Here is a 25,405-nt window from a genome sequence, read left to right as displayed (position 1 = left end):
GACACCTCTCCCTTACCTATTTCACAAAGCTGGCCTTGGAAGCAACCGTTACAAGTGCAGGTGTAGTCGGTACAGGAGCCTGGTACTGCTACGCAGACAGCTCCATTCTGACACTGGTTGTTATCACATGGGTTCAGTACTGTTTCCCATCAGGAAATACAAAGTGTGTCAGGATTATTGTTAGAAATATCACTATGGCTATAATCATCAAACAAGGTAGAACTAGATATTGCATCGCAATAAATGTTTCCTTGTATCTTAATGCCAAATTAATAAATTCATTTCACTTCAGATTTGAGCCTAGAAATAGTTGAAAATTTCCATTCATATGTGACCCAGGAAACAAACCAATTGAAGACTTCATTGAATTAAATGAACGTAGAACATCTAAAATCCTGTGTAATTACCCTATCAATATGAATAGCTTTCTATGGCCGATCATTCATTTTAAACCATAAAAACAGTTGATGACACAGAGGTACTCGTCAAACACTGGCTATTGGGAGATGCTTGTATAATAATTCAGATTCCCTTATTCATTGTTATCTTCCGTGAGGTATTAGCACAGATACATGTTTTCTGTCTTCTGTCTGCACTCTTTCATCATGGCTGCTCTGGCAATGTGCAGTGTCTCGAAAGGTTTCATTTGATTCGTAAGGCTATTCTCTACCTGACTGGCTGTTTGGAAATTATTTGATAACACAATGGGTTCGGTACTGACGAACAACATTTACTATCATAAGATATGATAGGACTACACCGAAATTAAAATGGCACTTACAGGTTTGGCAGCGTGGCCCTGTGTAGCAATTGACACAATTACATGTGTAGTCAACGCAAGAATTGGCCGTAGCGATGCAAATTCCTCCATTGGCGCACTCATGATTTATACATTGATTCACACCTACATGGCATTAAAAGATAATATTGATTTATTTTGCAGAATGTGTACAAGCATCAAAAGTTGACTTCTTATATTTCACTGTCCAGAGATTTTTAAACCCTTCGCTAGCCATCGATTCCAACTTTTTGTATCAATCTTGTCAACATTGTCCTTTAGATGGTGATAATTCTTTGTTTCCCTCTGAAAAGTTTACTTACCAAATTAATTTTATGTTTGCACTATCTGTAGACTTTGGCTAAGTTCCACTAATACATTAGGAGTGGCCATACAGAAAGAATTCAAATGAAAGAGCTTAGAAATGGTTGTAACAATTGTAAAGTTTGTTTCATAGGGGCATGCAAAGGGATTTACATAAAATAGAAACTTGTCTGACAAGTTTAGCCAATTAGTCTGAGAGCTGAAAATGATTAATAGAGTGAACAAAACATGTTACTTTGTCTTTGTATGTTTAATAGTCAACCGTGACATCTGTGATTTTCACTCTATGCCTATGTAAGGTATTTATTGACTATGTCACATTCTTCGATCACGCTGCCAACAAATAAGGGAACATGGTAAACAGGAGCATTGTACTGGTACATTCAATGAAAAGTGACTTGGGACAAAACACCAAGTCATTTGCAGTACTTACGGGTGAAGCAATATTGTCCTTCAAAACATTCAGCGCATGCACAGGTGTAGTCAGAGCAAGATCCTGGAGTTCTAACACAAGCCCCACCATTTTGACAGAAGTGGTTGGTGCACTGATCAATCGCTATGAGAAACATTGTGACAGACAAAGCATTACCCTTAACATATGATCACTGTGAAATTTGGAAAGGCCATAAAAGATCTCTGTTATCAGTAAGCATTTGATGTGAATTATTGATACAAACTATGATTGGCTACAGAATAACATAACCTCCAGTTCAAACCCTACAAAACTCTGCACAATATTTCACATGCTCACACATACATGATGTTGTGAAGTCCACTACACATACACACAAAGCTATTCTGAGTCAAACAGAATAATAATAATCTTGCTAGGCTTAAAACACAAGTATGTGCAAACTTGGGCTTTGCACCGAGCATACTGGACTTGCCGAAGCATTGCTCAGCATGCCCCACACGGATGCATTGTCTGTACCACATTTAGTGAACAGCTTCATATGAATTTACAAAGATATTCATCTTGAGGGTTCTGTATATGTACCACCTATATCTATCATGGGATTTTATTGATGAGAATTTTCATGATTTAAGATTGTTTGTACCATCTGACGCCAGTCTTCATGGGATTTTATTGATAATACTTGCCTACCTTATATCACACAGTCATTCACATTGCTGTCCAATCACTGTGTACATGTATAAAGAGTACGAATTTCGCAATGTTGATTCTGCCTAGTACTCTTGTGCATGTTTGAATAATATTTATTTGGTGCTTACATAATTGACAGCAATATGCAAATTGGCGAGAGTGATATGCAAGAAATTAACATAGCTTGTGTGACCTCACATAATATGTTTGACCACAGTGCCATTTGACTGTAGCATACCTATTTCACAAAACTGGCCTTGGAAGCAACCACTGCAGGTACAGGTATAGCCAGTACAAGAGCCTGGTATTGCTGTGCAAGCAGCTCCATTCTCACACTGGTTGTTATCACATGGGTTCAGTACTGTTTCAAATAAAAAATATGAACATTTTAGGTTAATGAGTATTATAAAAATTATGCTAGTATTATAAATCTGCAGGTCAAGAAAATTGAAACTTACGATGAGACTACAACTGCATTTAACATTATTTTCAATGTAATTTTAATGATTTTGATAATCATTTATTGGCTGAAGATTATATCCATAGAAAAGCCAATTTTCATACTCTCTCTGCAAGAATGAACATATATCTTCAGAACAAAATTTCAAATTCTCTCAGATTTCCAAGACAAACAAGTTTACTGTTAAACAAAGAGACGCAAAATGTTTTATGCTTGAATAAACAGAAATTATAACCATCTGTTAATCTAAACAGCATAAGTCAAAAGTCACATGACACAGTATATAGGACAAAAAACAAAGTACAGCAGAGAAAGAATCTGAACAAGTACCAGTGCACAAAGCACAGTGAAAGTGTTGAAAGAAAGTTATACAGAACATTCGTAATATCTATCCTGTTCAGACTCTAAGTATTCCTTTTCGTACTAATTAATGTATTCAAGTCACTTGACAATACCGTAAGTTTTGGATTGGGTTCGAACCAATATTGTACAGCACTCAGATACCTAGCGAAGATACCAGAGTCCAAACCGCTCAGCTACATCCCCACTTTCAAAAAATGAGTGGTTCTATAACTGAGCTATATTGTTACAATATTTCTAACTGCGCAACCCCTGACCGCAACCCTTCCAACCCCTGTAGTGTTCATGACGCATTCGCACACAAACTCGCCAATACACATCATACACAAACTTTATTGAAGCAATGAATGCATCCCTTAACTGGGTGAAAGACAGCCTTGGAGACAATTCTGTCCAGCAGCAGAGCTATCAACCCAGGGTAGAAAATACAGTAAGTTTTCAATCAGTTTCGAACTTAACAAAGTAGAAATGGCAAGATCTGAGAACAGTTACAAGGGTCAAAAACCTTGTTAAATTTACAAAATTGTTTAAGATCGCTTTTATGATTGGCAATTGTTGAGAAAACTGTATGAGAAAACAAAATTTTGCTTGTTCTATGAACATCCTTTGGACTGAGTTCACTGTGAACTGCACACTCCTGAAAGTGAAAAATGAAACTCGGGAATAATTTCCAAGTTTGATGCTAGAATACTGGTATGTCCTTGAGGTGCTGCAAGACCTTTTCCGCCATCTTGAAATAATGTCTTGGGTGAAGATTCACCAGAAACTGATAATTTGACATGAAGTTCACTCTGACCACTGCTGTTCTTAGTGGTTTCTTTTCTACACATTACAGAAGATGTAACAAGACTTTATCAGCAGGAGTAGGGAAACCTGGGGATTACAATAAAACAGATGTCCCATGATTGTCAATGAGACAATTGCACAGCACAGCTATTGTCATGTAACTCTTTTTCAGCTACTCTTTTTCAGCTACTCTCTATGTTGGCATCGCAACAGCAGATGGTGCAAGAAAGTGCAAGCACCAAGGATGAACTTTATCCTGTGATTGTAATCCACAGAGAGGCCTCGCATTGCTATGTTACAGGATGCTCATAAACTGGAACATTGGACATCAAATCTTATCTTCTTTCTGGGCTAATCATAGAATATTCTCACAAAAGTGTTTTCTGCAGGGATTTATTTTTGTACCTTGAGTGGCTTAAAATTTTAAAATATTTTGTACCTCAAGAGAATTAAAATTTGTGCAGTAGATGTGTATATATATTTATAACCAGCAAAAACAAAAAACTTCACATCCAAGATGGCTGCAGTTACCCTAGTAGTCTATCATTTGCAGACGCTGTGGAGACCCATTCAGCAAAGGTGCCGCACTTTTCAATCCCAGGTTTTCGCATTAGTGGAGTTCTCCTCCTAGTCAAACGCTTGGCCAGTACGATGTTTGATTTCTATAACACTGATTACACAAACTGATCTCAACCTTTTATCACATTTTGCTAATCCTGCAAACAGAGTTTATGCAAGCTATTGATTGACGGTCGGTTCAAATCGCCAACGGTCATTGATTCACCACCACAAACGCTCGAATTTCCTAAAAAATTGTCTTCCAGTCGCGTTAGACTTTGAATATAACCACAGAGTTCAATCGGCAGCAACTTCGCGCTGACCGCTTGGCAGTCTGTCTGTGTTTTTGTGGTCGGGGAAAACTAAAAAGTGGCATTGTCTGGAGCATGTGCCCGCTTGTTGCCTGTTTGGTGTCCACTTACACAATGAACGACGCCCATACCTTGGCGTCCTTTTAAGGGGAGGCTCCTCCTTTAATGGCACACAACTGTTTATGTCAGTATCCTTCAGTTAGTACAACCGCGAGCAACATTTTCCCATGGTTTAATTGCAAATTTCATTCGATCCATACTTACAAGTTTGGCAGAATTGTCCGGTGTAACACTGTAGGCATGTACAGCTGTAATCCGTACATGAACCTGGTACAGCAACACACCCACCACCATTCTGACATTGGTTGTTGGTACAAGCATCTAATGCTGTTGGAAGAATTGGCCAGGTAGCAAATTCTTTTGAAAATATATCACTAATTCACTTAACATGACTTGTGCGGTATGATTTCATGTTCTGGCAATTGGTGAAAATTGACTTGAAGTGCAAAAGCTGTTACATTCAGATGCAGGAATAACCAAAGGAGCATTTCTCATATTTAAATTTGTTAACAATTCAACAGCTGTCTAGGTACCTAAGTGCACAACAAATTCAGGGGATCCGGAGATTCAAGTCTTCATACTTTTGGCTCCAGGACATTTCCAGGCAATGGTGCAGTGACCCTTGCAAAATGTACTAGCAGCAGTGCCATGGTATGATCAAGAGGATCAGGAGATTCTGGACTTCACGCTCTTGGCTCCAGGAATTTCCAACCAATTGTGCAGCGTCCTTTGTAAAAGGTACTAGCAGCAGTGGCATAGTATGATCAAGAGATCAGGAGATTTCAGTCTTCACTCTCTAGGCCCCTGGAAATTTCCAACCAATTGTGCAGTAACCCTTGCAAAATGTACTAGCAGCAGTGGCATGTTATGATCAAGAGATCAGGAGATTCTGGTCTTCGTTCTATTGGCTCAAGGAAATTTCCAGGCAATAGTGCAGTGACCCCTGGCAAAATATACTGGGAGCAGTGGCACGGTATCATCAAGTGATTCTGGTCTCCATGTAATTGGCTCCAGGGAATTTCCAGGCTAACGTGCAGTGTCCCTTGCAAATACCGGTATACTAGCACTTGCATGGTATGATCAAGTGATCAGGAGATCAAATCCTTACATTATTGGCTCCAGAAGATTTCAAAGCAATTGTGCAGTGACACTTGCTAAAGGTACTGGCAATAGTGGCATTATATAATCAAGAGATCACAACATTCCAATCTTCATCCTATTGGCTCTAGGAAATTTCTAAAATCTTCCAGTATCCCTTGCAAAATGTATATGAACTAGTAACAGAGGAAAAGTATGATTGCTAATAATTTTTTAAGAAAATGTACCAAGTATCTATTATATAATTACGAGTTACCATGGAGACATTGGTTATGTTGTAAAACATAGACCACTTGGGTTAAATAGTAGTCCACACTATTTCTGAATCTAATACAGAATTTTGGGGTTTGTACAGCTTGACATCAACTGCTGATGTTAATCCTCTGCCATGTATTTTAAGGTCATTTCAAACAAGAGATAGGGTGCAACTGCAGTGTAGCTTTGTGTAACAAAAATATTGTCAAAAAAACAAATTTCTACATCAAAGTGCATACTCACAAGTTTGACAATATTGTCCAGTGTAACACTGAATGCATGTACAACTGTACTGTGTACATGAGCCTGGTACTGCAACACACTGACCACCATTCTGACATTGATTGTTGGTACAAGCATCTAATGCTGTAGGACAAATTGGCCAGGTAGTTCTTTTAAATCATATCAACAATGTCTAAACAACATTACTAAAGAGAAATATATGGTGCTCTAGCCTAGCAATTGATGTTACATATCACTTGGCAAAGTTGTTTGTCAGAGGTAGTTACAGCAGCTTTGGGTCTTCCCTTTGTAAAAATACAAGATATTTTCAAACATCTGTTGATGACTCTTGCAGATGGCATTTGCAGCAGTGGTATACCATGATCTATAGTATTAGCAGCAGTGATGTACCATGATCGATAAATTCAAAAGAACCAATCAACCATACATTAGCAATTCTTTTGAAAGTATATCACTAATTCACTTAACATGACTTCTGTTATGCATTTTTTGTTCTGGCAATTGGTAAAAATTAACTTGAAGTGCAAAAACTGTTTCGTTCAGATGCAGGAATAACCAGAAGAGCATTTCTCATCTTTGTTAACAATTCACCAGCTGTCTAGGAACCCTAGTGCACAACAAAGTAGCCAGAGATTCCATTCTTCATGCTATTGGCTCCAGGAAACTTCCAGGCAATGGTGCAGTGACCCTTGCAAAAGGTACAAGCAGTAGCAGTGGCAGACTATGATCAAGAGATCAGGAGATTCTAGTCTTCATGCTATTGGCTCCAGGAAATTTCCAAGAAATCTTTGTAGTTCCCTTGCAAAAGGTACTAGCAGCAGGGACAAAGTATGCTTGCTAAATATTTTTAAGAAATCTCTACCACACTTCCAAAGTGTATTGTTATACAATAAAGTAATTATTAGTATTATATAATATTGAAAATCTTCAAAGTTACCTCTGTATTAACAAACTCATTCAATGCACTTTCCTATACGTACAGGAGCTTATTAAAGAAGCATTGCCTAGTTATGGTGTCAAAGAAAAGACTAAGGCTGCTATCATATATGCATAGAGCACTTCGGTTAAACAGTAGTCTTAGCTATTTTATCTTCCTTGAGTACTGGATTTGGGGTTTGTACAGCTTGACATCAACTGCTGATGTTAATCCTCTGCCATGTATTTTAAGTCATTTCAATTATTGCATCCTTTTGCAGTGTAGCTTTGTGTAACAAATATATTGTCAAGAAAAACCAAATTTCTACATCAAAGTGCATACTCACAAGTTTGACAATATTGTCCAGTGTAACACTGAATGCATGTACAACTGTACTGTGTACATGAGCCTGGTACAGCAACACACTGACCACCATTCTGACATTGGTTGTTGGTACAAGCATTTAATGCTGTAGGAAAAATTGGCCAGGTAGCGATTCTTTTGAAAACATTTCAGACAAACACATTATGAAAGCTACACTTTTATGGCAAGGTGAGACTAAACAACAACAAAAAAGTGTTCCAGAGTATATGGGACAATTTTGTTCCATAACATTGCAAACTTTGATGAATTCTAAAAGAATTCAAACATAGTCACCAAAAACAGGAAAGTGAGACTGTACTCACAGACAAAACCTGGTACTTGCTACCAAAATACATATAGCAGTATATTCAATTATTTTTACGAATATTCAAGTTTGGCAGAAATGCAATGTGTAATGTGTAACTGTACATCAATATCCTCTGAATGAGTCTTTTACAGCCTCAAACTGAATGTCTTCATGTGATATTGTTGAATCCTGCATATGTACAAGCATCTACCGTAATGCTGTTGGAGACAGGTGTTGAGAACAATTTCTTGAAACAGTATCACCGATTCACAGCTAACCACTATTTATGTAAAATATTTTGCAATCTAGCTCCTGGTGCTCATGGGTTTCTTTGCATGGCTTAAGCAAAGCTATCATGCTCAGATGGTGCACAACACAGCATTTGTTATGATTGTTCAAGAAGCATTTGTTCTGCTTTTCTTTGGCTGCCTGATGTTTTCCACAACTGCTAGGATAGACCTTTCCAGATGGCACTGGCAGCGGTGACACAATGGAATGGATGAATTTCAGATAACCTATCAATCCGAACATAGAGGCTGGAACAGAGTACCAACAACTTTTAGTCTTCAGCAGGGTAGCATCAGTGACTTTGTTCAGACTCATACAGCCAATGATGAGACAAGCTTGAATGCAGGCACGAGGCAGGTCGTTTTGTGTCAAAGAATTACATGGACTTCATGTAAATCCTTTTTGTTATGCTGCTGTTTAAGCTATTTCAGCTGGTACAGAAGATTTATCTTCTGTTGCTTTAACTTGGTTGCAGTACTGATATCAGCATGATAACTGATACCGTTCTTTTAATTACAGATAACAGATGAGCTTCAATAGTTTTAAGCTTTGTGAGGCTAAAAATATCATACTGCCATTTATTTCAATCAAATTTATACTTACGAATTTGACAGTATTGTCCTGTATAACACTGCACACATGTACAGCTGTAATCTGTACATGAGCCTGGCAGGGCAACACACTGACCGCCATTCTGACATAGGTTGTTGGTACAAGCATTTAATGCTGTTGGGGAAACGTACCAGGCACACTTTATTTTGAAAACATATGAATATTCTGGTTACAGTAGCCTTATCTATGCGTAGGCTTTATGATTCGTTGTGCATTACTTTGCAATAGCAGTCACAATAAGTTGCATAAAGCAACATGTACAAGAAAGTATTTGTTATCCTTGTAAATATATAATTATCAAGATCAGAGCCAATCCAAGCCCTATGCCACACATGACATGAGTTCTGTAGTTTCCAGTCCTCATCTCATTGGCTTTACGGCTATACTTCTTCCAACTATGCTGTGACTTAGGTACATTCTACTAGCAGTTATGGCAGAGTGTGATCAAAATAAAACGGAAGCAACCAAACATTCATTATATTTAACAGAAGCTGGCTTTCATCAGTTTGACTGCAGTACTGGTTCATGTGATACGTCTTTGCAATGACTCACATTGCTATTACAGACAGGAACTCAAAATACTTTCAGTCAAGCACATGTACTGGGCAGGCAGGCAGTGTCTAGTTATAGACTCTACTGTTCGCTGTTTACGACAGCACAACTTCTGAGTTAATCAGTATCCTATTTCAATGCAGGTGGCAATCAGTACAATTTTAACATCTAAATCATCCTATTGGACCCTATTTTGTTTAGTGTGATTTCTCTTCATATTTGCAGAGAATACTGAGCAGGCATAGTTTTTTCCGTGAGCCAATTAGAAGAAACAAGCAATGTATTTAAGAGATGCAGAACTTGAAGCCACTAAAAATATTGTCCGCACACTTAAACTTCAAGTTTTGCAATTCAATTCAAATCAAATACTCATGAGTTTGACAAAACTGTCCTTCGTAACACTGAGGGCATGAACAACTGTACTGTGTACATGAACCTTGTATAGGAACACACTGACCACCATTCTGACATTGGTTGTTGGTACAAGCATTTAATGCTGTTGGATAAATGTATAAGGCAGATTTTATTTTGAAAACATGTCATCAGTATTCTTCTTACTTAGCCTTACCTACAATTTATGGTACTTGGGCATTTTGCAGTGGAGTCATTGTGCATTACTTTGCAATAGCAGTCACAATAACATTCATAACGAAATGTGTAAAAGAAAGTATTTGTTATCCCTTCAATTACATCTAGCTCATAGCCAATCCAATTGCAACCAAGCATCAATTGTATCTAACAGAAGCAGGCTAGCAGTACTGGTTCATGTGATACGTCTTTGCAATGACAACATTGCTATAATACAGACATGAAATTAAAATACTGTGAATCATGGGCATGTGTACTGGGCAGGCAGGCAGTGTCTATGGTTACAGAGTCTACTGTTCACTGTTTAAGACACAACAACCTTATGAACCAATATCTAGCCATTGCATTGCATTTTTTAAACCCCGGCAAAATGTCAATTGTGGTGTACCATGGTCACAAGGTATTTGATGGTTTTTCATGTTTGACCATGAACTACCATGGTTGGCTATGATATGAGACGACAGTAGGCACTCCAATACTATGGTCTACCACAGTTAACCACGGTCTATCATGGCTGACCTGTTTATGGATATCAGCTACCATGGTTGACCATGGTATTTGATGACTGATTGTATTTATGACCATGGTTACACATGGTCAACTATGGTTGACCATGATATTTGATGACTCATGGTAGTTTAATATTGATGCCAAATTTTAATGATCATATTTATAATAGGCTGTATGCATATACACTCCTATATTTACATAGTTGAGTCTCTTGACATCATTCACAGTTGTTAGAGAGAATTAATGTCGTTGCCCCGGAAGCTTAGACCAATTTGCTGTATTCATGTTCATGTCAGAAGACTGAGTATATCGAGCTGAATTTCTTGGAATTATTGACATGGAGGGCATTAAAGCACTGCTGCAATGGCAGGAAGTTAAGACTATCTCAGTCTCACTCAATGTTTGCCTCGAAACATGATATCAACATAGGCAAGGTCATAGGTCCATTGTCATTGGACCTTTGACCCTTTACCATGATGTCACATGTCATAAAGCAATGCATTTGATTGGCTCATTTGAAGCAGCCATCTTCAAAATTCACTTCAAACGGATTGTCTGTTCAGTGAACAACTGGAAAAGTAGCTGTGTTTTTAACATCGATTTTGGGAGAAATTTTGGATTTTTTTGCTCATCGAACATTCAGGGAAACACTCAGAAGATGTTGGAGGATGATCTTTGATAGAATCTGAAGGGCTTGGCTGTTATTGCAGTGGACACTATAATGGAGGCTAAGTTTGCTGATCCTTAAGCGAGTCTGTCAAGTTATAATGACACCAGTCAGGGATCACTGGTGTTTTGCAGAGTTTTGGTGAGGTTTATACCAAGATTTTTTTCCGTTCTGACAATTTTCCACCCAAGGTTTTGTTTCAAAAACCATCAAATACCATTGGTCAGTGATCATGGTTGACCAAGGTTAATAACATGGTCAACCACGTTTGATGCCCATGGTCAACCATGGTTAACCATGGTTAACTACCTTGGTTTACCATGGTTGACCATGGTTGGTGACCATGGACAACCATGGTAATTTGTGCCATTTAACAACATGGTCGACCATGAACTACCAAGGTTGACCATGGTCATATGACCATGAACTAACATGGTAGTCCATGTTAGACACTTTCGACACTTTCGCCGGGTAAGTAGTACAATCAGATGCCAAAGCAAAAAGTAAAAAAAAATTGTTTGATATCCTTTAAAATACATCCACCTCAGAGCCAATACAAGCACTATACCACACTAGGTTTCTATAGTTTCCAGTCCTCATGTTGTTGGTTTTAGGATACTTCTTCCAACTTAGCTGTGACTAAGGCACATTGTACTAGCAGCAATGGCAGAGTTTGATCAGCAATTGCAACCAAGCATCAATTACATAAGACTAACAGTAGTATTGGCGAGCAGTACTGGTTCATGTGATACGTCTTTGCAATGACTCACATTACAGACAGGAAATTAAAATACTGTGAGTCATGAGCACGTGTACTGGGCAGGCAGGCAGTGTCTATGGTTACAGAGTCTACTGTTCACTGTTTAAGACACAACAACCCTTATGAATATTTAGTATTCTATTTCAATGCATGTGGCAATCAGTAAAATTTTACAATTTCAATCATCGAAAGAAATGTTGTCTTTTCATATTTGCAGAGACTATTAACATACTTGTAGTTTTTGTAATGGGTAAATTAAAAGAAACAAGCAATGTATTTAACAGATGCAGAACTTGATGCAACTAAGAATATTGTCCTCATAATTAAGCTGCAAGTTTGCAATTCAAATCACATACTCACGAGTTTGACAAAACTGTCCTTCGTAACACTGAGGGCATGAACAACTGTACTGTGTACATGAACCTTGTATAGGAACACACTGACCACCATTCTGACATTGGTTGTTGGTACAAGCATTTAATACTGTTGGATAAATGTATACGGCAGATTTTATTTTGAAAACATGCAATGAATATTCTGGTTACCGTAGCTTTATCTACATGGCCGCTTAGGCATATAAAATAATCGCAATCATACCAATCCATAATCCAATAACACTAGGTCAAAATTTGTAAGACAATAGTTGTAAACATAGACACAAAACAGCACAGAACAGACAGTAAATAGACGGTACAAACAAAGTCAAATTCATGAAAGAAAGATATATGGACCTCTGGCCAAAAGACCAAGAAGTGATGTCAGGTGTTTCGAAAATAGTAAGCGCATCCTGCCCCACATGTGGCACCCGCCATATATCAATCTGTAAGTCAGATAGGTAGTGGTCACTAACTAAGGCCCAATGTCACCGATGCCATCAGTGATCATTTGTCGAAGAGAGATATTGTATTTATCTACCAGCTTGCGATACCTGCCAAAAAAGCGTTTGAATGTAGAGACAAGTCTTGCTCTGGTGTAACCTTGATTTAACAGTTTGAAAGAGAGATGGCCATGTCTCTCTACAAAATCACCATATGAACTGCATGCTCTTGCATATCGTATAAGCTGGGAAATGTATACCCCATAAGCAGGTGAGAGTGGAATATTACTGATGAGGTGTGGAAAATTAATTATACTAAAGTTGAAATCATCTCTCTTGTCATATAGCCTAGTAGAAAGGTGACCATTGGAGTCAAAGTCAAGTAAATGTCCAGATATGAAGCAGAAGAGGCCGTTCTGTAGTTTCTTTAATCTCCAATTCTGGAGGATAAATCATAGCGAGATATTTACTGAATTCAGAGTTATTCAATGAAATAACATCGTCTATGTATCTAAATGTTAGGTTGAAAGTACGAGCTACAGAGACCTTTTTCTGCTTGATAAGGTTCTGGATAAATTCTGCCTCGTATGAGAACAGAAATAAGTCGGCAAGTAAGGGAGCACAGTTAGTGCCCATGGGAATTCCTATACACTGTTGGAAAATGTGTCCTCCAAATTCAACAAATATGTTGTCAATGAGGAAATCAAGCATACTGATAATGTCTTTCTCGGTATAAAACACTATTTGTGTAATGGATTCATTGTGCAAAACTTTTCCATAGCAGTCACAATAAGATGCATAAAGCAACATGTACAAGAAAGTATTTGTTATCCTTGTAAATATATAATTATCAAGCTCAGAGCTAATCCAAGCCCTATGCCACACATGAGCTCTGTAGTTTCCGTTCCTCATCTCATTGGCTATAGGATATGTACTTCTTCAAACTATGCTGTGACTTAGGTAAATTCTACTCAGTACAAGCAGTTATGGCAGGTATGATCATAAATGAAAGAGAAGCAACCAAATATTCATTGCATCTAGCAGAAGCTGGCTTTCAGCAGTTTGGTTGCAGTACTGTTATCATCTGATACGTCTTTGCAATGAATCACATTGCTAAAATACAGACAGGAATTTAAAATACTGTGAGTCGAGCAAATGTACTGGGCAGGTAGGTAGTGTCTAGTTATAGACTCTACTGTTTACTGTTTAAGACATAACAATGCTTATGAGTCAATCAGTATCCTATTACAATGCAGGTGGCAATCAGTACAATTTTAACATCTAAATCATCCAAGAACTGTAGAACCCTATTTTGTTTACTGGGATTTCTCTTCATATTTGCAGAGAATACTGAGCAGGCATAGTTTTTTTCAGTGAGCCAATTAGAAGAAACAAGCAATGTATTTAAGAGATGCAGAACTTGAAACCACTAAAAATATTGTCCGCACACTTAAACTTCAAGTTTTGCAATTCAATTCAAATCACATACTCACGAGTTTGACAAAACTGTCCTTCGTAACACTGAGGGCATGAACAACTGTACTGTGTACATGAACCTTGTATAGGAACACACTGACCACCATTCTGACATTGGTTGTTTGTACAAGCATTTAATGCTGTTGGATAAATGTATAAGGCAGATTTTATTTTGAAAACATGTCATCAGTATTCTTCTTACTTAGCCTTACCTACAATTTATGGTACTTGGGCAGTTTGCAATGGAGTCATTGTGCATTACTTTGCAATAGCAGTCACAATAACAAATGAGTAAAAGAAAGTATTTGTTATCCCTTCAATTACATCTAGCTCATATAGCCAATCAAATTGCAACCAAGCTTCCATTATATCCAACAGAAGAAGGCTAGCAGTACTGGTTCATGTGATACGTCTTCGCAATGACTCACATTGCCATAGTACAGACATGAAATTAAAATACTGTGAGTCACAAGCATGTGTACTGGGCAGGCAGGCAGTGTCTATGGTTACAGAGTCTACTGTTCACTGTTTAAGGCACAACAACCTTTATGAACCAATATCTAGCCATTGCATTGCATAGTAGTCACAATGAGATGCCAAAGCAAAGTGTTAAAGAAAGTGTTTGATATCCTTTTAAATACATCAAGCTAAGAGCCAATCCAAGCACTATACCACACTAGGTTTCTATAGTTTCCAGTCCTCATGTTGTTGGAATTAGGATACTTCTTCCACTAAGCTGTTACTAAGCAGGGCTCGAATTAGCGATAGTCCCACGTCCACTGACTACCAACTTTTCTCTGGGGCTACCAAAATCCATGAAATGGTAGTGCACACGGACTACCAAAGCCTGACACCTGAAATTCAGCCAGTACTTGGCTTGCCATGTCCGGTCTGTCACTTTTGGGTGAGCTATTAAAATGCTGTCAAACCCAGCTGGACACAGTAAGAAGGTCGTGTTTTTATCATGACGACTGTCAAAATTTGCATTCAACTCTGAGAGTAAAACGGGTATTAAAGATGTTCAATATCATATAATATTGCACAAACTTGGGACTATGTGCCCGAGGGTATGTGACTATTTGCCCGACATAAGGAGGGCAAATGGTCTCCTACCTCGAGCTTACATAGTCCCTGCTTTTGGCTATGATATTTTTATAACATGCTCTCTTGCATAATTTTCACTCAAAATTTTTTTGGGTCACATACATATAACAATTATATGCTTTCAATTGTTTCTATTATACAAAAATCTGTGGAAAAAAATTATTATTTTAATCATCGAACGGCACATTGATATATTTAAATCACTGTTATGCGTTTTTGTCGTTTTTTTTCGCATAATTTGTGAAAACAGTATTTCCTATGTAAAACATGTATTTTATTCTTTTTTAAATCCCGAAGTTGTCATGTTGACAATAGTTCCAGTTCACGTTCAGTCAAATGATAACTATGCGGCCCTCGACGTCATTCTCGAGTTACCATTGAATCGTATGGAGCGCGCGACTTTCGATATATGAAGCATGTAATAATCACATCATATGACTAGAAAATTCACTTCATGGGCAGAACATAGAAAAATAGCCAAATATGCATGGGCTACCAGTCATTGTCACTGGTTACCAACTTCAGAAAATGGTGGCCCAAGTGGACTACCAGGGGAAAAAATTATTTCGAGCCCTGCTAAGGCACATTGAATTAGCAGTAATGGCAGAGTTTGATCAACAATTGCAACCAAGCATCTATCATATCTAACAGAAGCAAGCTAGCAGTACTGGTTTATATGGTACGTCTTTGCAGTGACTCACATTGCTTTGATACAGACAGGAACATAAAATACTGTGAGTCGAGCAAATGTACTGGGCAGGTAGGTAGTGTCTAGTTATAGACTCTACTGTTTACTGTTTAAGACATAACACTGCTTATGAGTTATTCAGTATTCTATTTCCGAATGCATGTGGCAATAAGAAAACTGTAAAAATTAAATCACATCCAAAGAACTGTTGAACCTTACTTTGTTTAATGGGTTTTCTTTCCATATTTGCAGAGACTACAGGGCATAGTTTTTGTAAAGAGCCAATTAGAGAAAACAAGAAATGTATTTAACAGATGCAGAATTTCATGCCACTAAGAATATTGTCCTCACACTTAAACTGCAAGTTTTGCAATTCAAATCACATACTCACGAGTTTGACAAAACTGTCCTTCGTAACACTGTTGGCATGTACAAGTGTACTGTGTACATGAACCTTGTATAGGAACACACTGACCACCATTCTGACATTGGTTGTTTGTACAAGCATTTAATACTGTTGGAGAAATGTATCAGGCAGATTTTATTTTGAAAACATGTCATCAATATCTAGCCATTGCATTGCATAGTAGTCACAATCAGATGCCAAAAGCAAAGCGTAAAAGAAAGTGTGTGATATCCTTTGAAATACATCCACCTCAGAGCCAATACAAGCACTATACCACACTAGGTTTCTATAGTTTCCAGTCCTCATGTTGTTGGTTTTAGGATACTTCTTCCAACTTAGCTGTGACTAAGGCACATTGTACTAGCAGCAATGGCAGAGTTTGATCAGCAATTGCAACCAAGCATCCATCATATCTAACAGAAGCAAGCTAGCAGTACTGGTTCATGTGATACGTCTTTGCAATGACTCACATTACAGACAGGAAATTAAAATACTGTGAGTCATGAGCACGTGTACTGGGCAGGCAGGCAGTGTCTATGGTTACAGAGTCTACTGTTCACTGTTTAAGACACAACAACCTTTATGAACCAATATCTAGCCATTGCATTGCATAGTAGTCACAATCAGATGCCAAAAGCAAAGTGTAAAAGAAAGTGTTTGACATCCTTTTAAATACATCCTGCTCAGAGCCAATACAAGCACAATACCACACTAGGTTTCTATAGTTTCCAGTCCTCATGTTGTTGGAATTAGGATACTATTTCCAACTAGGCTGTGACTAAGGCACATTGTACTAACAGTAATGGCAGAGTTTGATCAGCAATTGCAACCGAGCTTCCATTAAATCTAACAGAAGCAGGCTAGCAGTACTAGTTCATGTGATACGTCTTTGCAATGATGACTCACATTACTATAATAAAGACAGGAAATTAAAATACTGTGAGTCGAGCAAATGTACTGGGCAGGTAGGTAGTGTCTAGTTATAGACTCTACTGTTTACTGTTTAAGACATAACACTGCTTATGAGTTATTCAGTATTCTATTTCCGAATGCATGAGGCAATAAGAAAAATGTAAAAATTTAAATCGCATCCAAAGAACTGTTGAACCTTACTTTGTTTAATGGGTTTTCTTTCCATATTTGCAGAGACTACAGGGCATAGTTTTTGTAAAGAGCCAATTAGAGAAAACAAGAAATGTATTTAACAGATGCAGAATTTCATGCCACTAAGAATATTGTCCTCACACTTAAACTGCAAGTTTTGCAATTCAAATCACATACTCACGAGTTTGACAAAACTGTCCTTCGTAACACTGTTGGCATGTACAAGTGTACTGTGAACATGAACCTTGTATAGGAACACACTGACCACCATTCTGACATTGGTTGTTTGTACAAGCATTTAATGCTGTTGGAGAAATGTATCAGGCAGACTTTATTCAGTATCTAGCCATTGCATTGCATAGTAGTCACAATCAGATGCCAAAAGCAAAGTGTAAAAGAAAGTGTTTGATATCCTTTTAAAAACATCCAGCTCAGAGCAAATACAAGCACTATACCACACTAGGTTTCTATAGTTTCCAGTCCTCATGTTGTCGGAATTAGGATACTTTTTTCCAACTAAGCTGTGACTAAGGCACATTGTACTAGCAGCAATGGCAGAGTTTGATCAGCAATTGCAACCAAGCTTCCATTATATCTAACAGAAGCAGGCAGGTTGGGTCAAATTGAAGCGACGTAGGTGTCGCGGATATCCTTTTCTCATTACATGACAAGTTGAGTGACGTGTTCATCACACAAACAAAATGCATTTAACTGTGACAACTACCATGGAGGTAGGGAGAAATTGTTGGAACTGTAAATCTGGACTTTCGCAACAGACTTTTGGGTTGAATATTTGGATCCCCCAGGACAATGACAGAAAACACCTGAATATATTAATGAAGTCATGTGACGTCGCTATGACGCGCTGTGACGTCTCGTGTTGTATGGCAAAGTTGGTCACTTTAATGATGGGTTGGCTGCCCTGAACCACATTCTGGCACGGTCAATTGGAAGTAAAATCAGAGTCGATAACATAACATAGAATCAGCTTCACATAAGTAAAGTAAATGCAATGGACTCTAAATCACGTGTGGTATGTTTCAACTCAAAAGTGTCTTCATTTGAATCGGATGCTGCATGCTGTGGGCCCATTTCAAAAATGGTTCGCCCCAACCAAGCCCCCCAAAACACAGAATATCCCCCGACACGAATGCGTTCAGCTCAAAAAGCAAGACGAATGCAGAGTCATCAAATGAGTTGAGCTTCAAAGGTAATCTAGGGAGCATGATTCAAACAAGTCGCGGCGCAAAGCGAATGCATTTCACGAGTCGCATTGAGTTTCATGAAAGTTGGATAGGTTGGCGACAATATGGAAGGAATTTGGCGAAAGCCGAATGAAGTCGGCCAGAGTTGGGTCGCATTGGGCGAGAGCCGAATGAAGTCGGCCAGAGTTGGGTCGCATTGGGCGAGAGCCGAATGAAGTCGGCCAGAGTTGGGTCGCATTGGGCAAGAGCTGAATGAAATCGGCTGAGTTGGATCGCATTGGGCGAGAGCCGAATGAAGTCGGCCAGAGTTGGGTCGAATTGGGCGAGAGCCGAATGAAGTTTGGCTCAAAATGTAAGGTGTTAATTTTGGCATGGATTACGCTCCATACATAGCCAATCCGAGCGCTCTGCAACACAAGCGTTCTGTAGTTTCCAGTCCTCATCTCATTGGCTATACGGCTATACTTCTTCCAACTATGCTGTGACTTAGGTACATTCTACTAGCAGTTATGGCAGAGTGTGATCAAAATAAAACGGAAGCAACCAAACATTCATTATATTTAACAGAAGCTGGCTTTCATCAGTTTGACTGCAGTACTGGTTCATGTGATACGTCTTTGCAATGACTCACATTGCTATTACAGACAGGAACTCAAAATACTTTCAGTCAAGCACATGTACTGGGCAGGCAGGCAGTGTCTATGGTTACAGAGTCTACTGTTCACTGTTTAAGACACAACAACCATCTGAGTTATCAATATTATATTCCAATGCATGTGGCAATAAGAAAAATGTAAAAATTTAAATCATCCAAAGAACTGTTGAACCATATTTAGTGGGATTTCTTTTCATATTTGCAGAGACTACTGGGCAGGCATATTTTTTTCAGTGAGGCAATTAGAAGAAACAAGCATTGTATTTAACAGATGCAGAGCTAGCCACAACTAAGAATATTGTCCTCACACTGCGTCTGTGAGTTTTGCAATTCAAATCACATACTCACGAGTTTGACAAAACTGTCCTTCGTAACACTGAGGGCATGAACAACTGTACTGTGAACATGAACCTGGTGCAGCAACACACTGACCACCATTCTGACATTGGTTGTTGGTACAAGCATTTAATTCTGTTGGATAAATGTTATATCTCCTTTGAATTAAAGACTTTACCTATACAGCAAGTGAAGATCAAGGATTACTAACTGCACACATGCTCCTCTGTACTAGAAAAATGAATTAATATAAGTCATCGTTGATGATACAGTCCCCACTTGTCCATTTTGTTTTAATCTTTGGTGTCTAGGTAGCTGTGGTCTAGGTAGCTGCATGTGGAATGACATTGATGCAACGGGTGCATCAGGCCTGTGACTTGCATAATAAAGTTATCTGAGGAACGTTCAATAAAATTGACCCATCTCTGCCGGTAATGCCGCATCACACCCATAATATTGCATTGTATCGCAGTATAATTCGACATGCATATGTAGGCCATAGTGTTATGCCTTTGTGCCAAGTTTGAACAGAATTGGTTCAAGAATGTTTGAGTTATGGTTCAAAGACATGAAAAATCGCAAAAATATGGCCACCTTGCGGCCATATTGGATCGTATTGCAAAATAAATGGATGTGCATCTGTAGGCCATAGTGTTATGCCTTTGTGCCAAGTTTGAACGGAATCAGCCCAAGGATGTTTGAGTATGGTTCAAAGACATGAAAAATCGCAAAAATATGGCCACCTTGCAGCCATACTGAATCGTATCGCAAAATAAATCGATGTGCATCTGTAGGTTGTAGTGCTATGCCTTTGTGCCAAGTTTGAACAAAATTGGTTCAGCAGTGTTTGAGAAATGGCTGTGGACGGACGGACGGACGGCATCCAATCTATAAGTCCCCGCCGGACTTCGTCCAAGGGGACTAATATCAGACATAGATTTATCAAAACTGTGTATTTTATCACCCTGTAAGATTGGAAAACAAAAAATGGTCCTGAGTAAAAGAGCTTTTGTAAAATGACCTAGGCAACTTCATCGAGTTCTGAAAAAAATTCACACACACAAAGATATCAAGGCCCTAAAATTATAGCTGTTCTAAAAATCAAACCTGATGATTCTGTTTTGCAAATTTTGTTCAAGAATATCCAAAAGTCTAAAAGAATAGTCGAGCACTGACTGATCCACAGCTGTAAGCTTTACATGGACCTGGTAGTGAAACTTGGCCCATCATTTTATGACAAGTTGTTTGTAAATAAAAGTAAGTATTAGCATCTAATGCTGTTACAGAAAGGTAGGCTTTAGGAGGCCAGAAATGAAAAATGTACATCTTCATTGGGTCAGGCCCACTTTATATCTTCAGAGGCAAAGTCATAATTTAGAAGAGCAGCTGAAAGACAGCCTCGTCATGGACAAGAATCCAACAGAAGGGATAAAAAGACACTCAAAAACGGGTGCTTAAACTCCAAGCGCACAGGTCAAACCATTAATTCTGCACTTTCCTGCAGTCCTAAAACCTAAGCATATATTGGAGATAACGTCATTTTTTAATTTCACCATTTTGAAACAATAGAAAGTAGTTTTTTCAACAATGGAGGAGTCAGCAGTTTTGAAAGATGGTCATTGCAAAAGTGCTGTCTACATATTTTGCTTTGGTACATTTGAAGGCTTGGCATGACTCTTTAGAAAGGCAAGAGTTTGTTGAGCATTGTATGCCTCTCTCTGAGAACAAACTGCAAAATTAAATATCCACAAGTTGTAATGTGTTAAATGGTGTCACTGAATTAAGACCAAATGTCAAAAAATGCTGTCTCTGGCAAAAGATCCACTGCAGTATCAAATAACAAAATACGGTTATGACAGCTACACAGTGAATCTTATACTCACGAGTTTGGCAGAATTGTCCAGTATAACACTGACTGCATGTACAACTGTAATCGGTACATGAGCCCGGTACAGCAACACACTGACCACCATTCTGACACTGGTTGTTGTTACAAGGATTTAATACTGTTGGAGAAGGGTACAACTTTTGAAAATGACAACTCAGATCAGATACACATGGCTGGTGTTCTTGCAAACAGTGCTGACAGCATTGCATTGCATTGCTCAGGAAACATCACAAAACTACAGGTGGAGCTTGGTGCAGACAAAGGCATTATTTTGTGTTCAAATGGGAACATTCGGCTTTGCTACCCACTATGTATCCCTCTGTTACAAAAAGTATGTGCAGCCAACGGTGGTTGGTAAGATGCCTTCAGCAATGAACATGGTCTGTGCAAATTCCTTTCTGTGGCTCAGGCAAAAAAAGTGCTGCATTAGGACACCCAACATGTAAAAAGAGAACATGTTACTGCTTCAAATGAGTCTTGAACAAAATTTGTCTCCCAATATAAACATTTATGAAGGTGGCTAACAACACGGTTGATATCAATCAAGAAATATGTTTAGGTTTGTAAAATATTGATACTGATCTATGGTGTGCTATACCACATTTTAAACTTCTTCACGTTAACTGTGACAAAGAGTTGTGGTTTACTAACTCCGGCAAATCATTACTGTAAATTCACCTTATCACGGTCAACAGTTTTTCTGAAATTAAAGGCACTGTTTGCGATCCCTGGGATCGCCTTTGTTCTAGTCTGTAAGAGGATTATGGAGGTGTGATAGCCTTTTGTTTTCCACTAAATTTGTAATCTGGTGGGTAAATTTTCTGATGAGACAATCTAGTGCCAACACATGCTTAAATTAAGTTTCACTCCTTGCAAATAATGGATCAATAATCAAATGAGTAGTGCTTTGAGGTGAAAATTACTGGTTCATATCTTAGTCACACCCATGATCAATGACTGAACAGCAACAAAAGTTCAAAGTTGACATCATCATTAAAAGTATGAAGCTAATCACATCCACAAGGACTGCTACTACCACCAATATCCTGCATAAATACTCTACTTAATATGGTGGTACAGTTGCACGTAGCTGGTACATGCAATGTCACTGAAACATTGAAAAGAATACACTGAGAAGTTTATGTCTGTGAAAAAAGCAACTAGTAGTATCACACATCTGCAGGTTGCCATGCCTGAACACCACAGGCACAACATAATAATGGCCTTCCAGGAAAAATAGGCCCTTGGGTCAAAAATAGAAGACTAGAGGCAAGAAGTCCAAGGACCATCTGAGCAGCCTTTGCTAAAAAAGTCTTAAGACAGACTACTTGGGTAAAAGGTACAGGCAAGCTCATCACTGTTTTGCCTAAGGCTGTCCATGGTCCATAGCTATTAAGTGAACCAGTCTTGTAAAACATAGGACATGAAAAGCAGTCATCTGTTTGGTTATAAGTTTTCTCATTTCTGAATGATTTAGAAAGTCTTGATTTTTCATGCTTCTCATAACAGGATGAATCCCACCTTTAACTGTGTTAATTTACAGAGATCGAATGAACAAAGAATCCCACTGCTTTGCAAGAAATATATGCAAATCAGCCAACATTTATGCAATTGAGCTACAAGCTGATCTATCAATCTGAAGATTTTTCCTCGTCACTTTCTATAGCTCTCTGAGCCTCAACTGTGTGGCCATGTGGTATAGCTGCTTTGTAAAGATAGTAGCGAGTTGGTACTCAAACCAGTTTATAAGTCACACCATTCAAAACGATCAGCCTGGATGTTTTATCAAGTCTATTTGATAATGAGAATGCTACATTATAAGTTTTTATCTATAGAAAATCAACAAGACTTGAGATGCTCTGATTCAAATACAATTTGAGGCATTATAATGACTGGGCATGGGTTGTGCATGGGTTCAATTTGTCACAGATTTTAGACAAACTGGAGTCGCCATATTTGATAACCTGATGTGCCATCCCCAAGCGTTTGTGCTTGAACAGTGCCCTGGGTAGCTTGAAGAGTGCCTTCGGTAGCTGTGCACAAACACACTTCTACTGAGGTGGCAAGTGCTTCATTTTTCGGTGAAAAAATTGTTATTTAATACAGGAAACCACAGACCAACCGTTCAATATAATCAATATCAGTGTTAGCCACCTTGAAGTTTGCATAAATCCAGGTTTAAATTCTCTCTCTCTCTCTCTCTCTCTCTCTCTCTCTCAAATAGTTTTTGAGGTCAGAAATAATATCACATGCAACATATCCATTGCTCCTTGAGAAGAAATTACAATCATTTCCATATTTGTAAATCATAGTAAAGTAGATATTTGGTCTGCATGGTAAAATAACTTTAAGAAAGCAAAGTTGTTAATCATGGGACCTCACACAGTCACTCAGTTCAATGTTCTATTAATCAAACAGCTCTTCATAAAATACCTAACGACAAGCACACAAATATAACGGAAAATCTTCCAAGAAACCAAATTCAATTGGCACATTCACTGTATTTTGTGCCATTTTCTTAAGCCAATCCTGAGCATTGAACTTGTTAACAAGTTGAACACTTGCAGACAGTATTCAGTACTTACGTGTACCGCAAAACTGTCCTGTGTAGCAGCCAGTACATTGACAAGTGTAGTCAGTACATGACCCTGGCGTCCCGATACAGAAACCATTATTCTGACATTGGTGGTTGAGACAAGGATTCTTCTCTGGAAGGGTTGATATCGGCCATTCAATTCAGGAAAAGATTAAGGAAAGTAAAGGAAACAGATAAAGTAGAATAAAATATGTGATCATCTTCAAAAATAATTATTGCTAGCTTCTTATTTTTTTTCATATGATAATGACTGATGAGATAACAGAATAGTTTGAAAGGTGTCACATGTGGTACTGCTCTTCCACAATGGAATTTTGGTAACACCACACACACACACATACAGATGCAAATACTTGCACATACCTTAAAGTGGCACTTCCACTTGGTAACATTTTTAAAACACATTTTTTAATACCAACGGTCGATATTTGGCGTGGCGACTGCACGCGGATCGCGAGATATCGATAAAAATATTTTGACCAAAACGGCAAAAGCTGACCCAAAAATACAAAAATTGAAGATTTCATCAAATTTCACTATATCACACTAAGAGAACCCCCAGGAACCTGTATACCAAATATCAAAGGCATCAGACAAGTAGTTTTTGAGAAACACATTTTTTGACCAAAAATGGCAAAAATTGCACCAAAAATACAAAATTGCAGATTTCATCATATATTCTGTATATCATATTTAGTTTATCTGTAGGAACCTGTATACCAAATATCAAAGCTGTCAGACGAGCGGTTTTGATGAAATAAATTTTTGACCAAAAATGACAAAAAAATTCCTTAAAAATACAGATTTGCTTATTTCATCATAATTTGAACAAATCCAAGTTGGGCTATCCCTAGGGACCTGTATACCAAATATCAAAGCTGTCAGACGAGCGGTTTTGATGAAATAAATTTTTGACAAAAATGACAAAAAAATTCCTTAAAATACAGATTGCTTATTTCATCACAATTTGAACAAATCAAAGTTGGGCTATCCCTAGGGACCTGTATACCAAATATCAAAGCTGTCAGACAAGCGGTTTTGATGAAATAAATTTTTGACCAAAAATGACAAAAAAATTCCTTAAAAATACAGATTTGCATATTTCATCACAATTTGAACAAATCCAAGTTGGCTTATCCCTAGGGACCTGTATACCAAATATCAAAGCTGTCTGACCAGCGGTTATGAAGAAGGAGATTTTTTACCAAAAACGCCTTTTTTGGCACTAA

At 38.2% G+C, this 25,405-nt stretch overlaps 1 protein-coding gene across 1 annotated transcript in view; it reads right to left on the bottom strand.

Moving 5' to 3' along the window:
- Window positions 1-25,405, bottom strand: part of LOC139148141 (uncharacterized) — a 190,109-nt gene that overhangs the window by 98,243 nt on the left and 66,461 nt on the right. The window contains exons 35-40 of the mRNA XM_070719450.1: window positions 24,166-24,288; window positions 21,576-21,698; window positions 2,446-2,568; window positions 1,536-1,658; window positions 782-904; window positions 17-139 (exon numbers count right to left, since the gene is read on the bottom strand). Coding sequence (XP_070575551.1) covers window positions 17-139; window positions 782-904; window positions 1,536-1,658; window positions 2,446-2,568; window positions 21,576-21,698; window positions 24,166-24,288 — 738 coding nt within the window. The remainder of the gene's footprint in view (window positions 1-16; window positions 140-781; window positions 905-1,535; window positions 1,659-2,445; window positions 2,569-21,575; window positions 21,699-24,165; window positions 24,289-25,405) is intronic.

The sequence above is a fragment of the Ptychodera flava genome, chromosome 13 (genome assembly GCF_041260155.1).
Source record: "Ptychodera flava strain L36383 chromosome 13, AS_Pfla_20210202, whole genome shotgun sequence".
NCBI lineage: Eukaryota > Metazoa > Hemichordata > Enteropneusta > Ptychoderidae > Ptychodera > Ptychodera flava.
Note: the sequence above shows the minus strand (reverse complement) of the source record. Positions and strands in the feature narration are given on the sequence as shown.